Source organism: Scomber scombrus, chromosome 15 (genome assembly GCF_963691925.1).
Source record: "Scomber scombrus chromosome 15, fScoSco1.1, whole genome shotgun sequence".
Taxonomy (NCBI): Eukaryota; Metazoa; Chordata; class Actinopteri; order Scombriformes; family Scombridae; genus Scomber; species Scomber scombrus.
The window spans coordinates 4,418,035-4,441,990 of NC_084984.1; the positions used below are offsets into that span (position 1 = coordinate 4,418,035).

The 23,956-nt window shown below is 39.3% G+C and overlaps 2 protein-coding genes across 5 annotated transcripts in view; both read left to right on the forward strand.

The window, feature by feature from the left end:
* Positions 1–23,956, forward strand: part of LOC133994824 (bone morphogenetic protein 1-like) — a 106,798-nt gene that overhangs the window by 44,884 nt on the left and 37,958 nt on the right. The window lies entirely within an intron of this gene.
* Positions 779–22,084, forward strand: aak1b (AP2 associated kinase 1b). Of its 4 annotated transcripts, XR_009927131.1 has the most exons (21): positions 779–1,855; positions 3,336–3,454; positions 4,583–4,691; positions 5,124–5,266; positions 5,901–6,022; positions 6,348–6,429; positions 6,772–6,904; positions 7,048–7,151; positions 7,469–7,551; positions 7,698–7,858; positions 8,276–8,394; positions 8,580–8,930; positions 9,298–9,443; positions 9,557–9,765; positions 9,844–9,933; positions 11,452–11,547; positions 11,855–11,962; positions 12,244–12,414; positions 13,101–13,214; positions 18,701–20,160; positions 20,202–22,084. XR_009927131.1 is itself a non-coding variant. In XM_062434001.1 (20 exons), the coding sequence occupies exons 1-20, from the start codon at positions 1,693–1,695 to the stop codon at positions 19,384–19,386; spliced, it is 3,309 nt and encodes a 1,102-aa protein (XP_062289985.1). In that variant the 5' UTR covers positions 779–1,692; the 3' UTR covers positions 19,387–22,084. The 4 variants fall into 4 exon arrangements, 3 of the variants coding, with proteins under 3 accessions (XP_062289985.1, XP_062289986.1, XP_062289987.1); XM_062434001.1 differs by having other exon boundaries at positions 18,701–22,084; XM_062434002.1 differs by having other exon boundaries at positions 12,259–12,414; positions 18,701–22,084.

Below are 23,956 nucleotides of genomic sequence, written 5' to 3' on the forward strand. Positions count from 1 at the left end.
ATTCATAAATTCAAGTAAAAAGAGTGACTACCTACCCAGTTCTCCCCTACTCATGAAAATGTTGATTACAAATAGGGTTACATCTGAAGCTAGACCTTTAAGATTTTGCTAAGGAGGAGGGTTTTTCCCCTCTTTTTTTCATATGTTACTGAATACATATATTGCTGTTTTTAATTCTTGGATAACAATATTTTTTTGTAAATAAATCATGATATGGGCTTATTCGGAGCACATATAGGCTTAAATTGTGTCACAGTTTATATAAAGCCCATGCCAGACTTTGACTTTTTTCATAAAATATCTTTATTTTATATTCCAAAATCTACTCTCTAATGAATACATTTTCAAATTAGAGATTAATCTTGCTTTATAAGAAATGATCTCCCTTATAAATCATGTCAGTATCCATGAAAAACACCTAAACTTAGATGTTGGTGGGCTTAATGGGTACACTTACCCTGAAAACAGCTGAAAACATTCGTTAGAAAATAGGAAAAGTAATCAAATGTAATACGTTACATTACTTTGATTAACTAATTGAAACAGTTACATTACTTATTACATTTTAAATAGACTAATTAGTAATCTGTAACCCATTACATTTCCAAAGTAACCTTCCCAACCCACTGGTCGTGGTCGGGCTGAACGGCATAACCTGAATGCGGCATATGAGCAGGCGCATACGCGGAGGGAGGAGGGGGGAAGAGATGGGAAGAGCGGGGGGTGGCAGTCCCTCGAACTCCATTACCCATAATTCCATCCGCTCATCAACAGCAACAGCTCCTCGGATGTTGCCATATCGCTGGCAGCCAGAGATTGCTGTGGTTGCAAAGACTCGGCTGCTGGGGTAGAAACCTCTTGTCTTTTTTTGGTAGATCAGATTCTGTCGTTTCACATTTGCAGCTCCAGTAGCAGCAGAGGGAAGCTCCGTGTCCCTGCTCTCCTCTGCGGTAGTTTGTTTGTGTGTTGACGAGAGGCTGCCTCGCGCTAATACGTTAGCTAACTAAAAAAAAAAAATCACAGTTTTGTTGCAAATTGGAGCAATTAAACAGCTCGACGGGCAGCTATGTGGCGTCAGACGGCCGCTCCACTTGACTGAGGATGGGAAGATTTATCGGGCAACGCTATCTCACAAGTTACACGTCGGATACATCGCACTCGGAGACATTATCTTCAGAGGATAACCTGGATAACCTTACACGAAATGTCATAGCGCGTAAGTAGCTAGCACTTAGCTAGCTGGGTAATGGCTGGACGAGATGGAGAAGGACCTAATGTTATCATCAGCAGCAGCAGCCGACCATGAACAGCTGGATGGATAGCTAAAGAAACACTTTATCCGGGGATGCTATAGCCTCCTGGGTGGTCTAATTCACTTACATAACAGCTAGTCGCAACCGCTCTAGCTATTACCAACTGGCGTGTGTTGGCAAAGCAAATGGGAGATTTGCCACCTAAAATCTGGCTTGTCTCAACATCATCATCATCATAAGTGACAAAGGCGTCGCTGCATGTTTTGAGGCTGCAGATAGACTTTTCCTCTGATTCTTCAGGTCTTCAATCTGACCTGCTTTGTCTATAAAGTGCAAAGAAAGAAAAAAAAAATCCACTGCACAGCAAAACGAGCAGCTCATCCGTGTGTCTGCCTCGCATCCGAAAGCCACAAACACTCCCCCCTGTCACATCGACAACATGAGGAAGTTCTTTGATTCTCGTCGGGAGTTGGTCAGCTCTGGGCCTGGTTCTGGAGGAGGAGGTGGCAGCTCTGGATCCAGTCATGCAGGCGGAAATTTCATTGGACGAGCCTTCACAGTCGGACGGCATCAAGTCACTGTGGAGGAGATAATTGCTGAAGGTGAGAGGGGGTTGCACAGACCAGATGATGCCATTTGTTTTTGTTTATTTTGCCACTTTTATTCTTCATGCATGTTGCTGATGGGACAGAGTCATGTGTGCCCGAGTGCATGAATCACATGGCTGTACAGGGATATCACCATATACCATCCTCACAGTCATAATGGAGCATTGCATCAATGTATCCTGGATACATAAATGTAAAAGAGAGGCCTGCTGCTTTCTCTCAGCTGTACTCTCGACTAGCACAACAGTTTCCTGGTAGCTGTTTTGTGATTCAGAGGAGTGATTCAAGGAGATGGATAAGTACTGGGCACCTGACAGTTATTTGATCCCTTTGAAATAAATAAATGAAGGGCTAGTGTACAGTAGATACTGTATTATTATTCTGTTATTCCTTAGTAGATACCGGTTGTTTGTCATTTTTAAGACTGGAAATGACTAGTGCTGGAGTAGAGGCCTGTAGCTGCAGGTTGAGCATATATTTGTTTTAAACCTCACAATACAGCATTGAATTTTTAGGTAGTATCTATTTCCAGTTCTACCTGTAGTTTCTTAATACGAATATCATTTTCTATAACATCCTGTGAACCATCTGTATCTAATAGTTCTGTTCAGATTGCATTCATTATAATACAAGTTAAGAAATCATGTAAAAGATAACATTGTAGTGTTTTATGCTTATATATTCTTAATGACTCCTTTATAGACAAAGACTGTTCATTGTACAGTCGACAACAGACTTTTGTCATCATCCTTGCCTTACACCATCCGTCTTTTAAATCAGTGTGTCAGTCTGGCAGCAAGTCATGGTTTTCAAAGCCAGCGTTCAATCAGTAAATAATGTAGGAAGACTGTGTCTGGCATCTGGTCAAAAATGTCTTTACCACACTTTAGTATCTGCATCATAAGTGGATGCAAACCATCAAATGTTCACAGGTGACTTGCAGATTTATTGTGCTCACAGTGCCGTACAACACTGGCACTCGCACCAAGTTGAGGATGCACTAGAAGCCGCAATGTCTGGCTGAAATTGATGACTCTGTCACAGCTAAACTCTGCAAAGTGAATTTGTGGTCTGAGCTATACCAGATGGTTAGGCCTCAATGTAGGCCTCTATGTAAAGCCTGCAGCAATGACATGACTAATACATAACACTATAAGGCTGCACCAGTTGGTGTTGGTCCTGATCATCCGTATTGATGTAAAGCTACAAGGGAACAAAAAAACTGTTCTTAAAGTAATTAGTGAATGGCAGCTAAATCTCCAAAAGCACGATGATCGATTTTCATATTGTAAAATTGGTGTAAATGTGAGTTTTGAACCTAAATCTTGTACCAATTTAAGTTAAATGTGGTAACAATAATATGGTGCATGTCCTGTCTAGGTTTTGTGCCTGTGTGTTAATTCAAGATTTTGGTGATAAGTCTAATTATTCCTGCCAACTAACAGCTCATTTGGTCTCTTTCTCAATCTTCTAGGTGGTTTTGCAATAGTGTTCCTTGTGCGAACAAATCAAGGAGTGCGTTGTGCCCTGAAGAGGATGTATGTCAACAATGAGCATGATCTGCAGGTGTGCAAATGCGAGATTCAAATAATGGTGAGTTTCTCAGATCAAACATCTCTCTGCTTGTTTTCACGCTGAGCTGTGTTTTTCCTTTGGGGGTCAAAATGTCATATTAAGGCAACAACAAATCAAATGTCCTTTTGAATCTATAATTTCGGCAGCAAATTTCCAAGAAATCCAGATGAAAGACATTTTATTCTGTCCAGAGTAACTAAGAACAAGTGCTGAATTCAGTCAACACACAGCCTGCAGCAGCATTGTTTTTACTGTATTATTTCATCTGGTTCATGGTGTGCTGTGTTTTTGTTTTCATAGTATTGTCTTGCATGTCCTGAGCCGGATTGTAGAATGAGTTGTAGGCGTTATCAGCACAAATTCATAAAGGACTATCTGGTTTTTGATGAGATGCTATTTTTTTTTAGCATTAATTGTTGATATTGGCAAAGAAAATAGTTCTAGCTTTGAATTGGTTGTTCTCCTGTGGGCCTCTGACAAATATATGATGGACTCATGCATTCATTGAGTTCAGGGTTTGACCACGTTCGTCTCTGTCTGAAGGAATGCTCACAAAGAAAGCAGTGAATGTTCAAATGACTAAAAAGTGACTGATTGTATAAACATCCAAACAGAATTACATCCAGTAACAACACAGGGCTTTTTTTATGAACTGACCCTCACATTTAGTTCAAAGATGGTGTTGGTTGGTCATTCTTCTTCATCACATGATGTTTTCTTTACCTGTCAGTCTTTCTCTCTTCCTCTCTCACTAGCTGCTTTCTTACACACACACACACATACGTACACACACACACACACACACAGGCAGACAGTGCTTCACCTCAGCTGCAGCACTTGACATTTTTTCATTACCTAATAGATTTCTGATTTCAGCTCTCCATTTTGCAGCACCCTCTGCAGGCAGCGGTCTCACACTGCATCCCAGAACACACTGATAGGATGTTGACACACTGCAGACATTGTATGAACATTGTTGAAATATATACCCTCCTGTCTGATCTGCTCTTTGTGTGACACATTTCTCATCATAAAAGGCTTTTTACGCTCTCTAACACTAGTAACATATTATGTGGTGGTAGTGCAGCAGTGTAGTTGTCTGTTTTGGTACAAACTTTATTGTTTTGTGTGTCTGTGGTCTTGCAGAAAGACCTTGTCGGTCACAAGAATATTGTTGGTTATCTGGACTCCAGTATCACCGCCATGGGATCGAGGGATGTATGGGAGGTTCTCATACTTATGGACTACTGCAAGGGTGAGTGCTGAAAGGGAAACGGGCTTGTCAGTAACATGCTGTAATTACTGAAAGAGATTTGGTAGCAGTTTCACATTGTGTCATTATGTAAAGAAAACAAACAATTATTACACAATGAGTCTGTACACATATATAGCATATAACACAATACAGTTATGAATTTCATAGAAACTGTTAAAATTGTGTTTTCTGGTCAAAACATAGTAATAATAATAATAATGATAATAAATAAATGTAACTGCTCCAGTCAGACAGAGGTACAATTTTATTTTTGGAAAAATAGGCGTAAAGGATGAACTATGTATTTTTCTTTTCTTTGCTTATAACAGAATATCAGCGTAATAATAGATAAACAGTCATAAAACACAGTCAAATACCAGCTTCATTTCTCCTGTTTGTTTCTTCTGCTGTGTATTGAATATTATCTTGCAGGAGGCCAGGTGGTCAATTTGATGAATCAAAGGCTGCAGACTGGTTTCACTGAAGCTGAGGTGCTGCAGATCTTTTGTGACACCTGTGATGCTGTTTGTCGCCTGCACCAGCGCAAGTCGCCCATCGTCCACAGAGATCTAAAGGTGACACATTTTTGCCACTTGTTGTTCTGCGTGATGCTCAGCTCTGCAGTATGTTGGTGAGGACAGCTAGCCAGTCCAGTGTTATCACAGGGCATAGATCACCATGCTGTGACATGACATGTTTGAAGAAATATGATTGATATGTTTGTGTGAGTTCAAGCTGGTTTTAATTATGCATTAGACTAATGAGATTGGAGAGGAGACAGTCAGTTGTCAAAATACTTCAAATACTTTTCAGTTTTTGCAGGGACTAGTCAACTGCAGTGTGGCTGTCGCATTAATTTTTACTGTCACCAAGCAGTTTTCATCCATGTGGAAATGTAGGTTTTCATTGCTGTGCAGATTTTTTGATTTCCATAAAAAAAAAATGAAAGTGAAGTGTCCTGGAATATAATGACAGGAGCATGGCAGTTTTTACTTTGATGTAAATCAGCATTTGATAATGTGGAGGTGGCTTCACACAGATTTTTGGATTCGTTATCTTGCAGGAGGAAAGAAACTACAATGTTTAATTTAGCAGAGAGGGTCAATTACTGTGCCAGCTCCTAACACTGAAGGTCCAGATCGGGTCCTTTCATGTATCACACAGTGTTGTTTTTTGTCTGTGTGAGTCTCATCTCTTCTGTATCTACAGGTGGAGAACATCCTTCTGCATGACAAGGGTCATTATGTTCTGTGCGACTTTGGCAGCGCCACTAATAAGTTCCAGAGCCCACAGACTGAAGGAGTGGCAACCGTGGAGGAAGAGATCAAAAAGTTTGTGCCTTTTTGTCATCTGCTTTGGCAATATTTGCAGCTTTCATTCATTAGGAATTTCTTTTTAGGTAATGCGGCACAGAAACTGTCAGCAGTTTTTCATTCATGAGCAGCTTTATTGAATTATCCAAGTTTATCAACTGTGGAGCTCTGCATAGCACTGTTAAAGATATTTTTTGCGTGCAAAGGACATTTTTCTTGATGCAGAATTAAATGTGACATTGCTAAAATCACGACCATATTTAGCATTTATGCACATTCCTGTGGACATACTACTGTTTAGGTCTTGTTTCTTTCTTACTCATTTATTCCTGTCTTCTTTCAGGTACACCACTTTATCATATCGTGCCCCTGAGATGGTGAACCTCTACAACAACAAGATTATCACCACAAAAGCAGATATCTGGGTGAGTGAAGATGACACTCATATCCTGTGATAAGCATAATGGTGATGTATAAGTGCACATAATGCAGTAACACAGTACTTCCAGCAACACATACTGTGAAACTAAATCATTGAGGCTCTTTTGCTCTAAAACACAATCAAAGTATTGATAACAGTAGTTGTACTTGAACATCTTAAAAGCAAACTTTCCAATCTGAATTCCAATGTTTGTTTTTTTAAACTCAAATCCACTTGGTGTCTGTGTGACTTACTGGTATTTTGATTTCTCTTCTTTTTCTTCTCCTCTCTTCTCTCTTTGTTTGTGTTTGGTGTGATGGGGCATGCATATGATTGTCTTCTCCAGGCGCTGGGCTGTTTGCTGTACAAGTTGTGCTTCTTCACTCTGCCCTTTGGTGAAAGCCAGGTGGCCATCTGTGATGGCAGTTTCACCATTCCAGATAACTCCCGCTACTCTTATGATCTTCACTGCCTCATTCGTTAGTCCTTCAACATTAATTCATGTTTTCGACAACAACATCAAATTTTGTGTTCACAGAGACATGCACTACTGGTTAACATATGAATGTCTTCTTTCATAATGCTCCACTCCATTTTCACTCTCTTGTTTCTGTTTTTTCAGGGTACATGCTGGAGCCAGACCCAGACAAAAGACCAGATATCTACCAGGTGTCCTTCTTTGCTTTTAAACTAGCACAGCGGACTTGCCCTGTACAGAATGTGAAGGTTAGTCTCTCAGCACCAGGGTCAGCTGAAATACTTGGATTTGCTTTGCTTTCTTTCATCAGCCATCAATTCCCTCGTCTTATTCTGTGAAATCTGCTCTTGGTTCTGTGCCTGACCCACATAAACAGACATCTCAGTTTTCACACCGTGGGAGGAAAATCTGCACTAATTCATGACATGAATACAGTAGAAAGTGATTATTAACAATGATAATATTTATCAATAGAACTGCTTGATGCAATTTAAAAAAAAGTTTTAATGAAGTTTTTATAGTGCTGTCTTATGATAATTTAATGTTGCATTTTTCCATAATCCAGAATTCTCCAATTCCCTCTAAACTTCCTGAGCCAGTCAAAGCCAGTGAGGCTGCAGCAGCAAAGAAAAACCAGGCTAAACCAAGGTAAGCATGACCTGCTTACATCATATTCAATCCAGAGTAATACTACATTTGCAGAAGTTATTAGTATTTTCATATTCATTAAATAATTATGTAGACACTGTTTGTCATGATTAACAAGTAGGCTAACATCCTCCCTTTGTTTTCAGACTGACAGATCCTGTTCCCACCACTGAAACCTCCATCACTCCCCGCCAAAGGCCCAAAGCATCCCATACCCAGCCTGCTGCTGGCATCCTACCCATCCAGCCTGCTGCTCTCACCCCTCGCAAGCGGGCTAATCTCCCTGGTGGTGCAGCTCAGCCTGTGGGTACGTACAGTGCTCCGTCATTACTCTCCTATCCATCCCAAGAAAAATAAACCAAGCTATTGAATGTAGAGGTGTATAAATGCAGGAATCCCTCTAATCCTCTGTGCACATATTGAACTATGCAATTCTCAACAGGAGCAGATCAAGTATGCAGGTTAAGACTCCTACAAATTAAAGCAATCTAACCATAAGCCCAAAGTGACTCTCCAGACTGTTACACTGATATGCTCTCAGTTGATGCCAGCTTTTTGTACTCGTTATAAACTATTTTGATTTTTTTTTTTTGTTAGCATTTTTGTCCTCTTTATTGCATTTTGTTTAAGATAATCTGAAACATACATCTGTATAAATATTAGTTTTAAAAAAATGTCCATGCTATTGTTTAACATGTAGTCTGTTCTTTCTGACCTCCCTCAGGAGTTAGCTTAAACCTCTCTCAGCCAGCCGCAGCTCTCCAGTCGCAGAAGGCTCAGACTGCAGCTCTGCCACTCATCCAGTCACAAAACTCCAGTCAGGCTGTGGCTGCACAGAAGCAGGTACATACTGAGACAAAAAGAGGTGCAAATTGAAATTGAATTGAATAGATTAATTGACACACTGAAAATAATCACCTATTTTGACCTTGAGGACTTGGTTATTTTATGATTCGTGATGGTTTGTAGATGTAACCTTTTGATTGACAGGGGTGATTTCATCTGTCTTTGTGTTATTGTCCATGTAGCCTGCAGCAGCCCCTACAGCAGAGACTACAGCAGCGACAGCAGTATCCCCGGTGACCAAGGCTGACGTCCAACCACAAGCACAGCCAACAGTTCAGCAACAGACCACACCTCCCTCTGTGGTCAATGCCGCCTCCCAGCAGGCAGCGCAAACTCCATCCAGCCCGGCCCCACCTCAACGCCCAGCTCGACGCAAGCAGGCTGGCCAGGCTCAGCAGCCAGCGGCCCTGCCTTCGCCCAGCAAACCAGCCTCCGGTCAGCTGCCTGTGTCTGAGCAGCAGCAGATAACTCAGCCACCAGCTGCCCAGGCTCAGACTGGCTCCACTGAGATCAGCCAAAAAGCAGCTGAGACGGTAAGTGGCCTGCCGCTCACCAGCAAGCTTCAAAGAATGCCTCAACAATGACGTTAACTAGAAGATGACAGACTTATTAATCTGTTGTCCTTTTGTTTTTCCATAATCCGTTGTCGCTTATTTTACATTGTTTACTTTCTAAATATATTGTTAATCATTTTGCTCCTTTCTTTTTTTTTTCTCCAAAATCTTTGCCTCTAAATAAAATAAAAACCTACTAATATGGCTTCTCAACAATATGGCTGTGACTAACTTGTAAACACATTTAATGATGGTCTCTAATGAGACCATTTTATGAGACAGACAGAATATTTGTGGATCTTTGATGTTGATCTTGTTCTTATGACTCCATTTCTCTTTGGATTAGACTCCACCTGCTTCTCCAAAGACAACTGAGGAACAAGGCCACAAACGCATCCCGAGTGACGCCACAGCGAGCAGCATCACTGGAGCTCCAGCAGGTGACTCCTCACAGCAGACACAAGGAGCAAATGGAGACGCTGCCCTCAACCAGTAAGTGGCATGTTTACTTATCTAAGATATAACATGCCTTTATGTTTGTGACAGATTCAGTTATTTAGCTGTTTGTCCTAACATAATATTTTGTGGGTTTTTTTCTCCTGTAGATCACTTACATCTGAATCAACCCTCATCCAACCTGTTCAGCTTGGTGTTGGTGATGCAGTGCAGGACCAAAGCAAAGCTGGACCAACTGTTCCTGCCTCTGGCTGTGCCACCAACACCCCTACACAGCCTGCATGGAACCCATTTGATGACGACAACTTCTCCAACCTCACTGCAGAGGAATTCAAAGCTGATGACAAAAAGCCTAACGGTACATTTCTGCACATATGCATGTAGTATTTTTAATATGTAACGTAAACAGTAAATAACTTTGTTTTCTTTTTACTAGATATACCTTCAGAAACTGAGACAGCATCCTGCGAAGAGTTGATACCCGGCTTACAGGCCTCCGCTGTGGACAATGCACCGCAAGAAACTGGTATGTCACATTTTACCCTTTCATTTCATTTTATAATCATGCTGACTTAGAAACACTTAAATTTGTTGATTTCAAGATTTTAACCACCAAATGAAAAGTATCTAAAACATCTTAAAGGACCAGTGTGTAGGATTTATTTAGTGGCAGTGAGGTTGCAGGTTGAAACCAACTGCGAAACAAACCAAACTCTATAGCCAGTGTTTGGTTTGACCACTTTGGGCTACTGAAACATGGTGGTGCAACATGGCAGCTTCTGTGGAAGAGCATCCACTCTCTGTGTAGATATAAAGGGTTCATTTTAAGATAATGAAAACAACTCTTATTTTCATGGGATTATACACTAATGAAAACATGAATATTATATTCCATTTCTGCCAAGTCCATTCCGCTAGATGTGACTAAATTCTACAAATTATACCTTTTTAATGCAATTATTATTATATTTTTAAAAAAGGTGTCTTCATGTAAATATGCAACAAGGGGCTGGAACACAGAGATTAGTCAAACATTAGTCAAAGTCACTTTATTGTCAGTTCTAACTACATGCACAGGACATATAGCGGTTTGAAATTGTGTTTCTCTCTGACCCACGGTGAGGTAGACAGCAATGGGACAACAACAATTAGCATGAGTAAGCATGTAGTTTGTATACATCCAGACAAAGCAGATCAAAATTGATTCATTCATTTTGCAAATAGCTCAGACTGAGATTTACTGTAAGGATATTTATTATTATTGTTGTTATTGTCCTTTTGGGCTACTACCTAATTACTTATTAATTAATTTTTTGCATTGTTTTGCATTAGTGTGATTTCTTGTCTTGCATGGGACTGGCATTTGTTCTTGTCACAGAACTTTGACTTGGCATGTCATTTATATTTATTTGTGGCATTGTAGGTGTTGTCTGGGTTGATGGGATTGGGGAGTTGGGGGAGCTGTTATTGTCAGTACATTTATACTGTCCTGTATGTGTGGTGTTTATGGGTTCACTATGGAACCACATTAAGTCCTCAGTGGTGTTGTGATGCCACATAATGCATTAAACCGTACGAGTCTGAAGGAATGTAATGAAATGTCAAACCGAGAAGTAAATCCCTTAATGCACCTGATCCATTACTCTGATAGCTTTAAGTAGTTTTCAATAGTGAGTGCTGCCTGTGTGCATCACATAAATAAAGTAAAAAGGGGTTAGGTCACAACAAAATAAATGCCAGCATTTAAATAACTTTTTTTTTTAAGCGTTCTGGACCGACTGCTGCTAATGATGCCGCTGATGGTTTATGTGCTGCCTTTAACAAGAAACAAAAGGTTGAAAATTGATTGCTGTCTTACTGATGCCATGAATAAATTGGTTATTGTAATAATTGCTGAATTTAAAGTGCTCATAGTAGTTTGTTTGTTTTTTAAGAAAAGCTAGAGATAGTAATTATACTACCACCATTTGTCCCAAAATGCATTTTTAGGCTTCATAACACAGATTCTAGATCTTTGCTGTATGACATGGTTTCTGTTTTCCAGTTGAAAGACCATCATCCATTCTTGATGTGGATTCAGGAGCCTCACTGTTGGTTGTCCCAGATCCTTTCGGGACCCTCGAACTGTCAGGCACACCAGGTAAATACCTCTGTGTGATCTACATTGTACACACAATTATGCATTTGTGTGATCTTTTTGTTGGCTGTGTTCAAACATAGATTGTCTCCATAAAAATGAAATGTGAGCTCCGTTATCTATGGAGATAAATGTGCCAATTATTAAACATGTTACTTTTGTACATGCAAAGGTTCGTCTTTTATCTCTCTGTTAGAAATATTAACTGGCAGTATTGCTCTATAGTTTTTCTTCCTACACCTGATATTGTTATTGTACTTTACTCAAGTATGTGTCCTTTATTTGTCTTTAATTCTTCGCTGACCTTTAGAGAAGCTGATTGAAGGACTCAAATCTCCAGACACAACCTCGCTCATGCTTCCCGACCTGTTGTCGTTGTCTGATCCCTTTGGCGGCTCTGTGGAAGACTCTGCAAAAAGTATGTCTGTGTGTGTGTGTTTAAAGACTTAGGACATTTTAGTCAGTAATTATAACTTCATTTCAAACATATTTTATCATGTTATCATTTATAATCCTTCACGGATGCCCACAAGGGGAGCTATACAAATACATTAATATATTACATGTCTCGATAATGTTACATCAAGACCGATACCAGAAGCTAGCAGAAGAAGAGCTAATAAGAAATATTACAGTTTGCCTGACTTCTACCTCCTCTTATTTTTTTGCCTGCCTTTGTCTTCTTCTGTCCTGATCCAGACCCCCTCACTGCAGACGACTCTCTCCTGGGGTGCTCTCTGATCTCCGGTCCGTCCGCACCTCCATCAGGGAGCAGTGCCCCCTCCTCTGTCTCCTCTGCCCCGACCTCTGCTGCCTCTGCTTTGGATGATTTTAGTCTGTTGTCTGGAGACTCTGCACAGCCTAAAGCGGGTACGTTTTCCCAAGAATCCACAAATCCAGAATTTTGGTTATTTCACAGTTATTTCAATTTTTGTGTAACTAAAAATAACAAATTCCAGCTTTAACAGTTCTGCACCCTTTAACACCAGGATAACATTTTAAGTTCCATTGAAGTTTCAACACTAGAGGGCAGAGCACTTCCAAAACAAACTTCCAGCAGTGAGTCTTTATAAATGACATCAACTTACATGCTTCTGCTATCTGTTTCATATGCGTTAAAACAATTATTATGTGCTTCTCTTGCTTCTCTCTATAAAACTGTAATCTGCGGCTCAAATCGAAAGCTCCACAGCTGTGGTTCAGTTGTTGCCTCTTGGCTGGTGATGGAGGGCATTAAACAGCTCTGAATCGGAGCCAAACTGTCTGCACAGTAGCTGTATGATCCTAATTACTACTGAGCTCCATCTCGCATCATAATTCCTTATCAGGCAGCCTTTGTGCCTTTGGAGAGGAGAGGATGAGAAGATTTTTTTTTTTTAACAGCTAATTTTATGAAAATGTTGATCACGGTGAGGAAGGTAAATGAGGAAAAACTATTTTTAGTAATTTTTGTAAATAGTCATCCTTTTAATTGGCCACAAAGCTCCTTTTTTCCTGTCTTTTCACTCCTTCACACTCTCACATCAACAACCCACTTTTTCTCTTATCCTCTGCAGACTCGTCTCTCCTCATCTCAGACTTTGAGCCCCAACAAGCCAGTGCGGAGGCGGGCACAGAGGACGACGACGAGTTTGATCCTATTCCCGTTACAGGACGAAAGAATTCCCAAGGTAAGCCTCTGCAGTCTCCATGGAGACTCACAGGTGGGTCAGGTTGTTTTTTTAGGATTCATAGATACATCCAGGAATTGGCTGTTTATTGGGTTCATCTCAGTTGCATGCTAATTTGCTATATAATTAATGACAGTCAAACGTACTAATAACAGGATCAGGTGCTTGCACTGTTTTTTACGTCCCTCTCAGTTGAGCTCAGTTAAATGTTGAAAACCACTAGAGGTAAATGGGTAAACTCTGCCCTCTCTTTCTCTCCTCTCTCTTTCATTCTCACCCCTTCCTTGACTGCTGTGTGTGCTTCTTGTGAACCCTGCTCTTCTGCTTCTCTTCCTCCTCCTCCTCCTCCTCCTTCTATCTGCCTTTATTCGTCTCCCCCACCCCCTGTTTCTCCGGCCAGTTTCAGGTGGCCACTCGCGCAGTAACAGTGGCGGCTCTGAATCCAGCCTGCCCAGCTTGGCCCGCTCCCTGCTGCTGGTGGACCAGCTCATCGACTTGTAGGCGACCCCCCCTCCCCCTCGTAGAAGCTGTAACACTGGATTATAGACTGGCATAGCATAACAGCAATCAACACTGTTGTCATAGCTAGCTTCCTGCTCCCCCCTGGCTGTCATCTTCATTCTAGCTCCTACAGTAGAAACGTCCTTCGCCTTTCAGTGCTTCATCATTCCCGCCCCCTCTTGCCGTATCCATCGCATTATCTGGCTTCTATTCACCTCTCATCTCTCACCCTCTCACTCACATTTTCTCTTTGTTGTAGCCTCTACACGTCACGTATCGTCCATCGATTAACACCCTCCACTAACATCACCCTTTCTAAAGATTAACATCGTTCAATCTATCAATCAGGATATAATATTGCTATCCAGTTTGTTTGAACAATATTGCATCATGTCTAATAGCAAACAATAGAAGATCATTGTTGTAATGTACAATAGGCATAGTTATAAGTGGTCGTAGTTATTATTGTGCACAAGTGAATTTGTCGTCGTTTGCCTTTTTTCAAATTCTCCTCCCCAGATTTATTTGCACATTTTTACAGTGAAACCATCGAAAGCTTATTTCTTCTATAAAAGGGAAACTTCTTCGAAAATGTGTCACGTAGCCTGATTTTGCACAGTAGCATAAATGTTACCTTTGTCAGGGAAATATCCTTAACAGTTTAAAGCTGCTATAGATTAGAAATATGACATCAAATCGAGTTGCAATCTGAAAACAAAAACAGCCATAAAACTGCACCTCCCGCTTTTCTTCGTGCCTCTGCTGCTCCCTCTGCAGCACGAGCACCATATGAACAAGAGAAGAGTGAGATACTCAAAGTTTCCCTGAGCAGACTCAACAGTGAAAGTGCCATGAAATAACCTGTCGGTGGAGAGCTGAAACTCTTAACCGCAACAAAATAACTACAAACCAAATCACGTCCAAACCATTCAATTAACTGTACTTTTAAACTTGGGACCTGTTCTTCTTCTTTTTTTTTTGCTGTTCTTTTTTTTTATCAGCTTATTTTAAATGTTATCCTTGAGGCAAGCAATAGGTTGTTTTGAAGTTAAATGACAAATCAGGGTGTCAGGCAGTGTTTATAGCAGTGTGCCATATCAATATAAAATGCATGAAATCATGAAAATAATTTGAATAATAAAAGTTATACACTACTAGCAAAAATAATAGAAATACAGTAGCTATTATATAGACACCAAACATGACTATTCAGGTCATTTTTTTGGCATGAACAGTCTAATATGGCATTAAAACAATTATTTTAAGTAACGCACACTTTTTTTTTTTTTCATTTTTAAAATTAACACAAACATTCACCCCGCATTGTGCAATCCTTCCTACATTCCTGTCATCTGTTTACTCCTCATTTATGTAAATATATATCTGCAATCCCTGCAGGCTCTAATCCAGACCATAGAATTGGTTATTCTTCCTGTGTATATATAAAGTCATTGTCATAAAGCTTTACTTGTGGAAAAAACATATTGCTTTATTTGTGAATGTCTATATATACACATTGTATATATATATTGTATACATTGTCTATATATAGACATTGTTCTCCTGTTAATAAATGTTAATATGAATAGAGTGTTAGAGAATGAATGTAAGAAATAAATATTAGTCTACTATAATAAAAAATATCTATGATTCTTAACACCATAATCACTGAATAATAATGAAGAATATATAAATATTTCATTCCTCTTTGTGGAACTGTGTGTTGAGAAAGGTTTTTTTTTTTCTCTTGGTTATATCTACTCAATAATTGTCAGTACATTCAAATGTATAGATGATAATCCTAGTCTTTGTTCCCCCTGGAGATTAGGCTGAATCCAATGTCTTATTCCACCTCCTCTTCCTCCTGTGAAAAGAAAGTGTTGCGTGTGTTTACATGGACTGATTGAAGGATTATATTTTTATTCGAAACAGTCGACAGCTTTTCTGGGAAGTGGGAGCTAACCTGTTGGATCATTTTAGTCCCGTTTCATTTCATAGTCACTGCGAAACTAGGAAACTTTTTCAGAAATTTTGCTTTTGTAAAGCTTTTTGTTTCGCTTTACCAGTTTTAGTGATCACGGAATTCATATCAAAAAGCATGGCAGTGTTGTTGAATGTTATGTTCATGTGTGTTGGTATACAGTGTTATGATAAGTATGTATGTGTGTGTGGAGTCTGAATTGTTGGATGTGTTTTACAGTAGCCTACTTGTGTTGTTGTTTGCTGCAAACATGGCGACGGTGACGTTGTCATTAAAAACTCTTCTGAAAGCACAGCCCCCCCCCCCCCCCCCCCTAAATTCTCTCAGGTAGTAAGAGCCACAGCGCTCTCTCTGAGTTGGATACATTGGCTTACTGCTCCCCCAGCCTCACAGTCCTCTCCATATTTCAATAAACTGTCCAACAGCAGAACCACTGGAGAATTTGTCTGATATGTCACGTGTGAGGGGCTCTGTGAAGTGTGAGAAGGTTTTACTCTGCTAGTCTTACAATTCAGATACAACACTGATGTTGCAGCAGTGCTATGCTTATTACAGTAGCATGTCCAGGGTTTGAATTAATCTGCTCCAATCAGCAATAGAAATGTTTCTGTTGGATCAAACAAAGTCATTTTGCTTCCCATGCATGATTACAGTGGGAAGACTACCTCCACCTCCTTTTTTTCCCATTTTGTAATGTTAGAAATTGATTGTGAATAGCATTTATCGTGTGGTTTTAGTGAGATCTATTTAAAATACTCAATTCTGGAAGTGGGATAATAATTCAGAGATGACTTTAAATATTCAGGATTGTTTTAATGGGTTTATTTATTCCACTTACATACAGGTAACATCAAATGTGGTTACCTTTCATCATTTCATGATGCTGAATTTTAGAAAAATGTTATAAGCATTGAGCATTGGTCTTTGATTTTTTATTTTTTTTTTTAAGTCAAATTGATTTTTATCATCTTGTGAAACAGTTTCTAAACTATTTTATTTTTAGTGATTTAAAAGGTTTGAATTTATTGTTTTGATCCAAATAAGTCTTCAAAAACATTACAGAGGAAGCTGTTTTCATAGCAGCAGTCTCTTGAGCATATGTGTAGGTACTGCATGTGCAATTGAAGCCCCCCCCCCCCCCCCCCCCTTTTTTTTTTTTTTAAATGTATGATTCTCTTCACGATCCTTCCACTTAACAGCTCGGTCATCTGCAGTTACTGTTTGAACCTATGCAACTCCCAAGCTTCTCCCTGTAGCCGCCAGCGTGCTGTTGTAATCGGTAAAAGCCCAGCAGGTAGTGAGATTAGTCCTCGATGTGACACAGAAGCCCCTCATTTTTCTCTGTTGTTTTGCCAAAAATGGAAGCTGTCAGTTATCTGAAATTATTGCGTGTTTTGAGAAGCCTCTTCATGTCTTTATGGCCCAAACCTGCGTCAGAGCTGTGGTATTGTGTGCTCCTTCTATTTTTGTGAGATAATTAAAGAATTATAAAGGGATGGCAAATAAAATACAAATGTGAATGTCAATGTGTTGAGTTTTAATTGTAAGTTTCTGTTAATTGTTGTTCCAAACACCGGATAATTCTACCTACATAGACATATATATTTAAAGTCCCCTCAGTCATTTCACTTTTGTTTGTTCATCACTGTGCAGAGTTTTAGATAGGAAGCTGCATTCAAAATCATCTGCTGAGTTGGGAAAGCTTGTCTGTGCTCACCTTAAATGTCAGTTTAAGGTGCGTACCTACAGGCATGATTTTGTGACATCACGACTAGTTTTTTAAAGCAAGTCGGGGTCCAAGTTCGGCAGTTTATAAGTGTGATGTGGATACTTGAAGCCTCCAGTGCTCCAGTACACTGAACATTTTTATTTTTATTTATTTTTTATTTTATTCATATAACTTGACAGACACAAAATATTACTCAAAGCAGATCATTTTTGTATGTCTTCAAATATTTCTGAAGGGCATCTTTTAACTGTTGTATTGATAGTCTTTCTGCATGCCGAGTTATCTTAATGAAGTGCTTTGAGTGGGAGAGTAAAGGCTGAAATGATCCATTGTCTGATTTGTTAATGTATAGCAAAATGCAAGAGGGTAGATTTAATTGTGTAATGCACTAATCAAAGTTTTATTTTGCTTGGATAGCAGGTTAATTCTACCCAGGTAAGACCAAGCATTGACTTCATGTTGCATTAAAATCATAATCCATTTTTTTGTTTTTTTTTTGTTGGGTTTTTGTTTTTTGTTTTTTTCATTTTTCATTACTCTTTTTTTAAAACGTTCCTAAAGATTGTAGAAGCAGGAGTCAGAAATGCACCAGATGCTTGAAGTGTATGTAGTTTCACACCTGAGACCGACAGTGTTGTCAGAGGACATTATTTTAATACAGATGTATATTTATTGGCTGAGAAGTTTCCAGAAATGTCTGCATCTGAATGCCAAAATATGTTTGCGGTCATTTTGTCCACCAGAGAGCATGGTGAAATGTACCATTCAGTATATATCTTGGTTTTTAACAACCAAATTTAAGGGCAGGGGGTGGGGGGGTTATCAAAAAAATACTTCTCATGTGTTTATGTTAAAAAACAGCTGATATACTTTATCATTATTGGATCTTTTAAATTCTGAAATATTGTTAACTGCTTTAAAAATCCAGTTCTGATGGCGCTATACTGTATTTCACAGCACCCATCTGAGCTTGCTGATAAACATAAACATCACGTTAGATTTGCAAACAGTGAAATTTGTTGCACTTTTGCCACTTTAATATGACTTTGTCACCGATACCCAACACAATTTTTTTTTTTTTACCAGTTTCTGTCATTGGATTGTGATCGATTTGAGAAAGATTTCATTCTATAATGTTTAACATCATTGATAGAAAAATATATTTTGTAGAATATACGCAAGAAATTTAGAAAGGAAACTTTTTTTGAAAGGTCAGCAAAGCACTTGAGCATTTATCTTCATATCTTACCTCTCTCCCGTCTCCTCCTCATACAGACCTGCAGAGGGAGCTCAACAGTAATACACTCAAAGCCATTGGGACTGTGCAGTTCACTGAGGAGAAGCAAAGGATGTTGCAGCAGAGGACTGTTGCATGTGTCTATACTGAACACATGTTGCCTTCAGATGAGAGCAGCATTCAACACCATACAACACCAGCTCCTTCCACCAGCCTGCATACCAGACCTGTCAACCAAGTATCTCAGTTCCCGTCTGAAAACAGCCCAGTCACCTTTGATGTTTTCCAGCTGGCCCCTTTTAAAACACCAGGAAAAGAAAGCAAGATGGCATCCAGCAGCTCCTCCTTTTCTGCGTCTCATAAACCTTCCGAGGTATCTGATGTTTTCCTGCAGGCACCGTTTGGAAAGAAGCTAGAAACCACCAAAGCTGTCCCTGATAACGCTAACACACCACAGATCCAAAGTAGCAGCCAGAGTCATCTAGTAACATCTCTTCCTGCTCCTCAGTCTCCTAGTACTCGTGTCCCTCCTCTGCACACGGAGGCGCCTCTGCTCCAGCAGCCGGTGGCGGTGCACCGGGTTGTCTCCAGGATCGGTCAGCAGGCCGCTGTGGGTTCAGTAGCAGTGGGGCCTCTGCACTCCTGGACCATAGGGGGAAGAGCTCTGGAGGACCCATTTACTGCTGCGCCTTTTCAGCCAAGATGTTCTCAGGGGAAACCTTGATTATATAGTACACACATCTTTTAAAAATGCCAAGTCAGAGTCAGCTTTTTGTTTTTGCAACTTAAGAAGGAACCAAAGTATGGTTCCGTTGCAGTGTTACACAAACCTCTAACGTATTTTCACTCCTGACATCATTACTGCAGTATTACAATACTAAATTATCCTTTTATCAATTACGTACTTGTTTTTCTACCTCAGTCATCTGATTTGCTTTCAGACTGAGCACAATGTTGTGCCATTTCAGCACTTTACAATAGTCTGAACATGGACCGTGAGGTTCTTAAAGTGAACATGAAGGATTGGTTCTGACTGATGAAAACACAATTAAGGATATCAAAAAGGGTTTTGTTGAAAGCTGTCATTTTTTTTTTACTTGCATAACTTGCTGTTTATTCAAATAATGAATCAAAAAACATTCAGTGTGTTTTTCAATTAACAGGCCCATAACTGAAAATATGGAGCTGTTTTATTCAAATCCTTACAAACATGATGCTACATAAGCGCTTCAATAAACCTGTCAGTGAAAATGACAGTGATTGCAGTTTAAATCAGGGGTGCCCAGGCTTGTTTGGCTTGTGAGCTACTTTTAATTTTGACCAGCTATAAATGATCTAACAAAAAAAACAACAGCTTTAATAGCATATCTGACAGTTAGACATACAGTAACACCAAATGCCCCTTCTGGGTTCTTCACAGAAAAACAGTGAGCAGAATCACAAATGTGTCATTGAAGCAGTCTCTCAAAGTACTTTTTCATTCCTTTCAAAGACAGTAGTGGTGTTAAGTAGTAGTTTGTGGTTCCAGCAGGTGTGTAGTGTTTGCTGATTGCGTCTCTCTCTCTCTCTCTCTCTCTCTCTCTCTCTCTCTCTCTCTCTCTCTCTCTCTCTCTCTCTCTCTCTCTCTCTCTCTCTCTCTCTCTCTCTCTCTCTCTCTCTCTCCTTGACCGTCCCTTCACTTCACTTTGCTCACTACACTAGACACTAGTCAATTTACTCGCTTTGCATTCTGGGTTTGACAGACTGGCCGCTCATACGTGTCATTCATGTCACACATATCAATTGGTAGGTGCCAGAGGAAGGAGGGGCGACAACTTTTTTTTTTTTAATGGCACTCAAGGCAATTGACTGGTGGATCTTGATCGGCGTATTGGGCCCCCCTGGTTTACCTTTTTGTTTACAGTTTAAAGTTGTGCCTATCAGAGATGTAATTAACCTAAGTGGTTGCAGATTCAGTATCATTGCTGCAAAAGATATAAAACTTGCTGAGATGCAATCCAAAGAAATCCATTGAATTTCTCTTACACAGTTAAAGGAGAAAAAAATATTTATGCAATAGTTATTTTCATATTAACAGTTAAAGCAATGTAATTTTATAATGAATATTTTGCAGAAAAGACAGGCAAATTGCAAAAAAAATCCCAAATGGCTGGTCACTCAAGTACTGTACAGATTTATGAAGGATTTAAAAGGGGACCTATTATGCTTTTCCTCATTTTCTGTCATATTTATAATGTTATAATGTCGGATGGTCATATGAAATGTGGCTAAAGCGTCTAATAATGACAACATTGGCTTGTGACAGATTTCTTTATATGGTCATTTGCTCCACGGGAGTTCACTGGTCTGCTCTGCTGACATTGTGGCATTTTTCCATCGTTTTGGTTGTAGTCGCATGGTCGCACCGAGCCATGACTCCATTACTCAGCACTGCAAAATAGTAGTAATTTGTTTACCTGTTGAAGGTGTGCTGGTCATCTGCAGTTCTTCATCAAACATCTCACTGGCTGTTTCTGCTGGTATTATTCCTCCATGCATTATTTCTAATTGATCCAGTGAACAAAGATATATATACACATGTTGTTGTATAGAACAGTTTTTATTAAATAATAGTGCCGCTAACGAAAGTCTGCTAATTCAGAGATGAACACATTTCATTGCCTTTACATTCTTTGCAATAAAAGTCTCCTGTTACTCCTCCTGTTAGTCATTTAAAAGCTTTAAATATGAAGCACCAAAAGCAGGAAATGTTGGGTTTGCATCGGCGGTAACGTAACATGACTCTGATATGGCTGCCCTTCACTTGGCTTCTTGAAGCTGGCCCATCAGAATAGAATGAGGGGCTGCATAAAGGGCCAATATTAGATAAATACAGAGTTTTTTTTAACTGTGAATCATGCAAAGCTACTTTAGTGGACTCCCAGAATAAAAATATAGAGCTGGAAATGAGCATAATAGGTCCTCTTTAAGAATTTCAAGTTTACCTGCTTTACTGCTTAAGAATTGTTACATTTGCTGCTTCAATTTTCCTTCACATTGCACCAGTGTTATATGATTATAGTTGTCTTTGTTTGTTTTTTAACTGTTATTGTTTTTGTCTCTTTCTTGGTACTACAATGAAAACATATCATGTCTGTGGTCCAGATCCACTGATCATAGACTACGCATCATCTCTACAGAGTTAACTTTTAAGTAAGCTGTTTTTTTAAAGTTGTACGATCTTAATTAATGCTTATGAGTTGCTTAGCGACCTGGCACAGATACAGTAGGGACTTTTTGTAAACCATGCTGCCTTTGCTTGCTGTATTTTGTTCATGTATAATATCTTTCATTTATATTATCTAGCTATTAATACTGGACATTAGGAAAGTTTGTATGTGAAAGAAATTAACTATGTATTTTATTAAAGGTTTTGAATATAATGGCATCCTGTTTATTCAAGACAAACACCATTCACACTGTACTGTCCAGGCTTTGAATCTGATTTACGGTTTTGTCAAGTAACCACTTTCCTTTTTTTTCACTTTTTTTGGCTCTGTCTACTTTGAGTTGGCTAATAAAGGCAATAATTAAGTGGTAGAAGAAACATACTTCTACAAACACCATGAAAATGTCAAGCTATATGCCAGTTTCATGTCACTGGAAGAGGCTGTACATGCTTCATTGCCAATTTCATACTAGGAGATTCAGGCTTCTGTGGTTTTACCTGAGATGGGACAAAATGTCAAATGCATGTTTAAATCTTAGTGACTTTTAACAATTTTTGCAGACGAAAATGACAACAGAAATTCAGGGGTTTAGAAGAAGTCATTGTGGCATGCTGGAGTTCTCTGCTGTATTGATAGACAGGGTGAAGTTTACTTGAAGTAGATGATGATTCCTAGTTCATCCATAGTGCTTTTGTCACAATCCTGTCTTTATAAAGTACAGTTCAGAGAAGTTTGAACCAGAGAAAGGCTACAGATATAGTCTTTTCAGGAATGTTATTGGTTTATTTGACTTTTGAACAAAATGTAGAGATAAAATGGAAAACAGATTTGCTCTTTCATTGGCACTTTTCCTGGCATTTTTTGCTATCAAGCTGAGCCCCTAATAAACTACCACAAAAACTCAAGTTAGAGTTTAAACCTTCCTGTTGAGGAAGAAAAAAAAGGTAAGCTGAGCCTGTGCGACAGATGAGACATTTGTTTTTATTCAACACTATCGGTAAAAAATATCATGTGAGCTTGGTTTTGGTATGAGAGTTATTTTCCTGAACTGGGGACAAGGAGAGCTCATGGAAAAAAAGCAGAGATTGAGCCAAGTCAGGAGCTGATTTTATCACGGTAGAAACGTCAGGATTTATATATGAGTTCAAGGCTGTGTGTCAGAGCTACTCTGTGGTTCATAAACGTGCATATCTGTGGAGAGACGGTTATTTGAGTGATGTCAGTGATTGCCGTTGTTTGTGCAGCTGAGGGCCAGTGTTAAGCATATTTTTTTACATTTTTCTTCATACATTGAAAGTGGAACGTGTGCACGCTTCAAAAACACTGCTGGCAATTGTGCTGAAATGTTAGCATTGTAGTCTTTTTTTGTAAATGAGGATCTAATATTTTGTTATACTTTCATAAAGGTGAAGTCTCTGCCCCCACAAAACTGGAAACAGCCAAAAGAAAGGTCTAAAAATAGACAGGAAATACCTTCAGGTCCCCCCCATGGAGCTCAACTTGCTCCTTTTCTACCTCTATGCTCTTTCAATAGTCTCAACTATACATAGGAAGACATAACTTAACATTTAATTATCCTCGATCTTTTCACCACTTTCTGGTGGACTTGGTAAAGTGTGAAACTGTGTAAATACTTCGTCCAGATCTGCATGGCATCATAGTTGGATTTTGCTTTTATTGCTGCAGTTGTCTGCCTCTAATCCAATTGCCTCTGCTTCTGGCACTTTTCTCAGACACGCCTTCATGAGCTCACTGCCCACAGGACTGCATGCATCTGTGAAAGCATTTCCAAGTGAAGAAAGAATAAAAAAAAAAAATAAATAAAAAAAAAGGAAAGCACATGGAAAAAGATATATTGGGATTTATTTTAGTATATCTGAGTGGAATAAGATTCATTTTAGTGGCTGCACCGTGGCTTGTTGCATAATGTCAAACTCCCAAAAGTTTGTTGAGGGTCTTTATGCATCTAATCCAAAATTGTTGAGAGTGCAGTTATAAATGAAGAGAATAATTTAATGTGGTTCTTCATACTATATGTGCACATCAGGTTTGCAGTACCTGCCAGGAAAGAAGAACAGAGCAGCC

Bases quoted from the DNA above. Each gene is read 5' to 3' on its own strand.
- aak1b (XM_062434001.1), top strand. From the start codon at position 1,693: ATGAGGAAGTTCTTTGATTCTCGTCGGGAGTTGGTCAGCTCTGGGCCT. The intron at 7,152-7,468 runs GTTAGTCTCTCA...TCCATAATCCAG, and splicing joins GCCCTGTACAGAATGTGAAG to AATTCTCCAATTCCCTCTAA. The intron at 8,931-9,297 runs GTAAGTGGCCTG...TCTTTGGATTAG, and splicing joins GCCAAAAAGCAGCTGAGACG to ACTCCACCTGCTTCTCCAAA.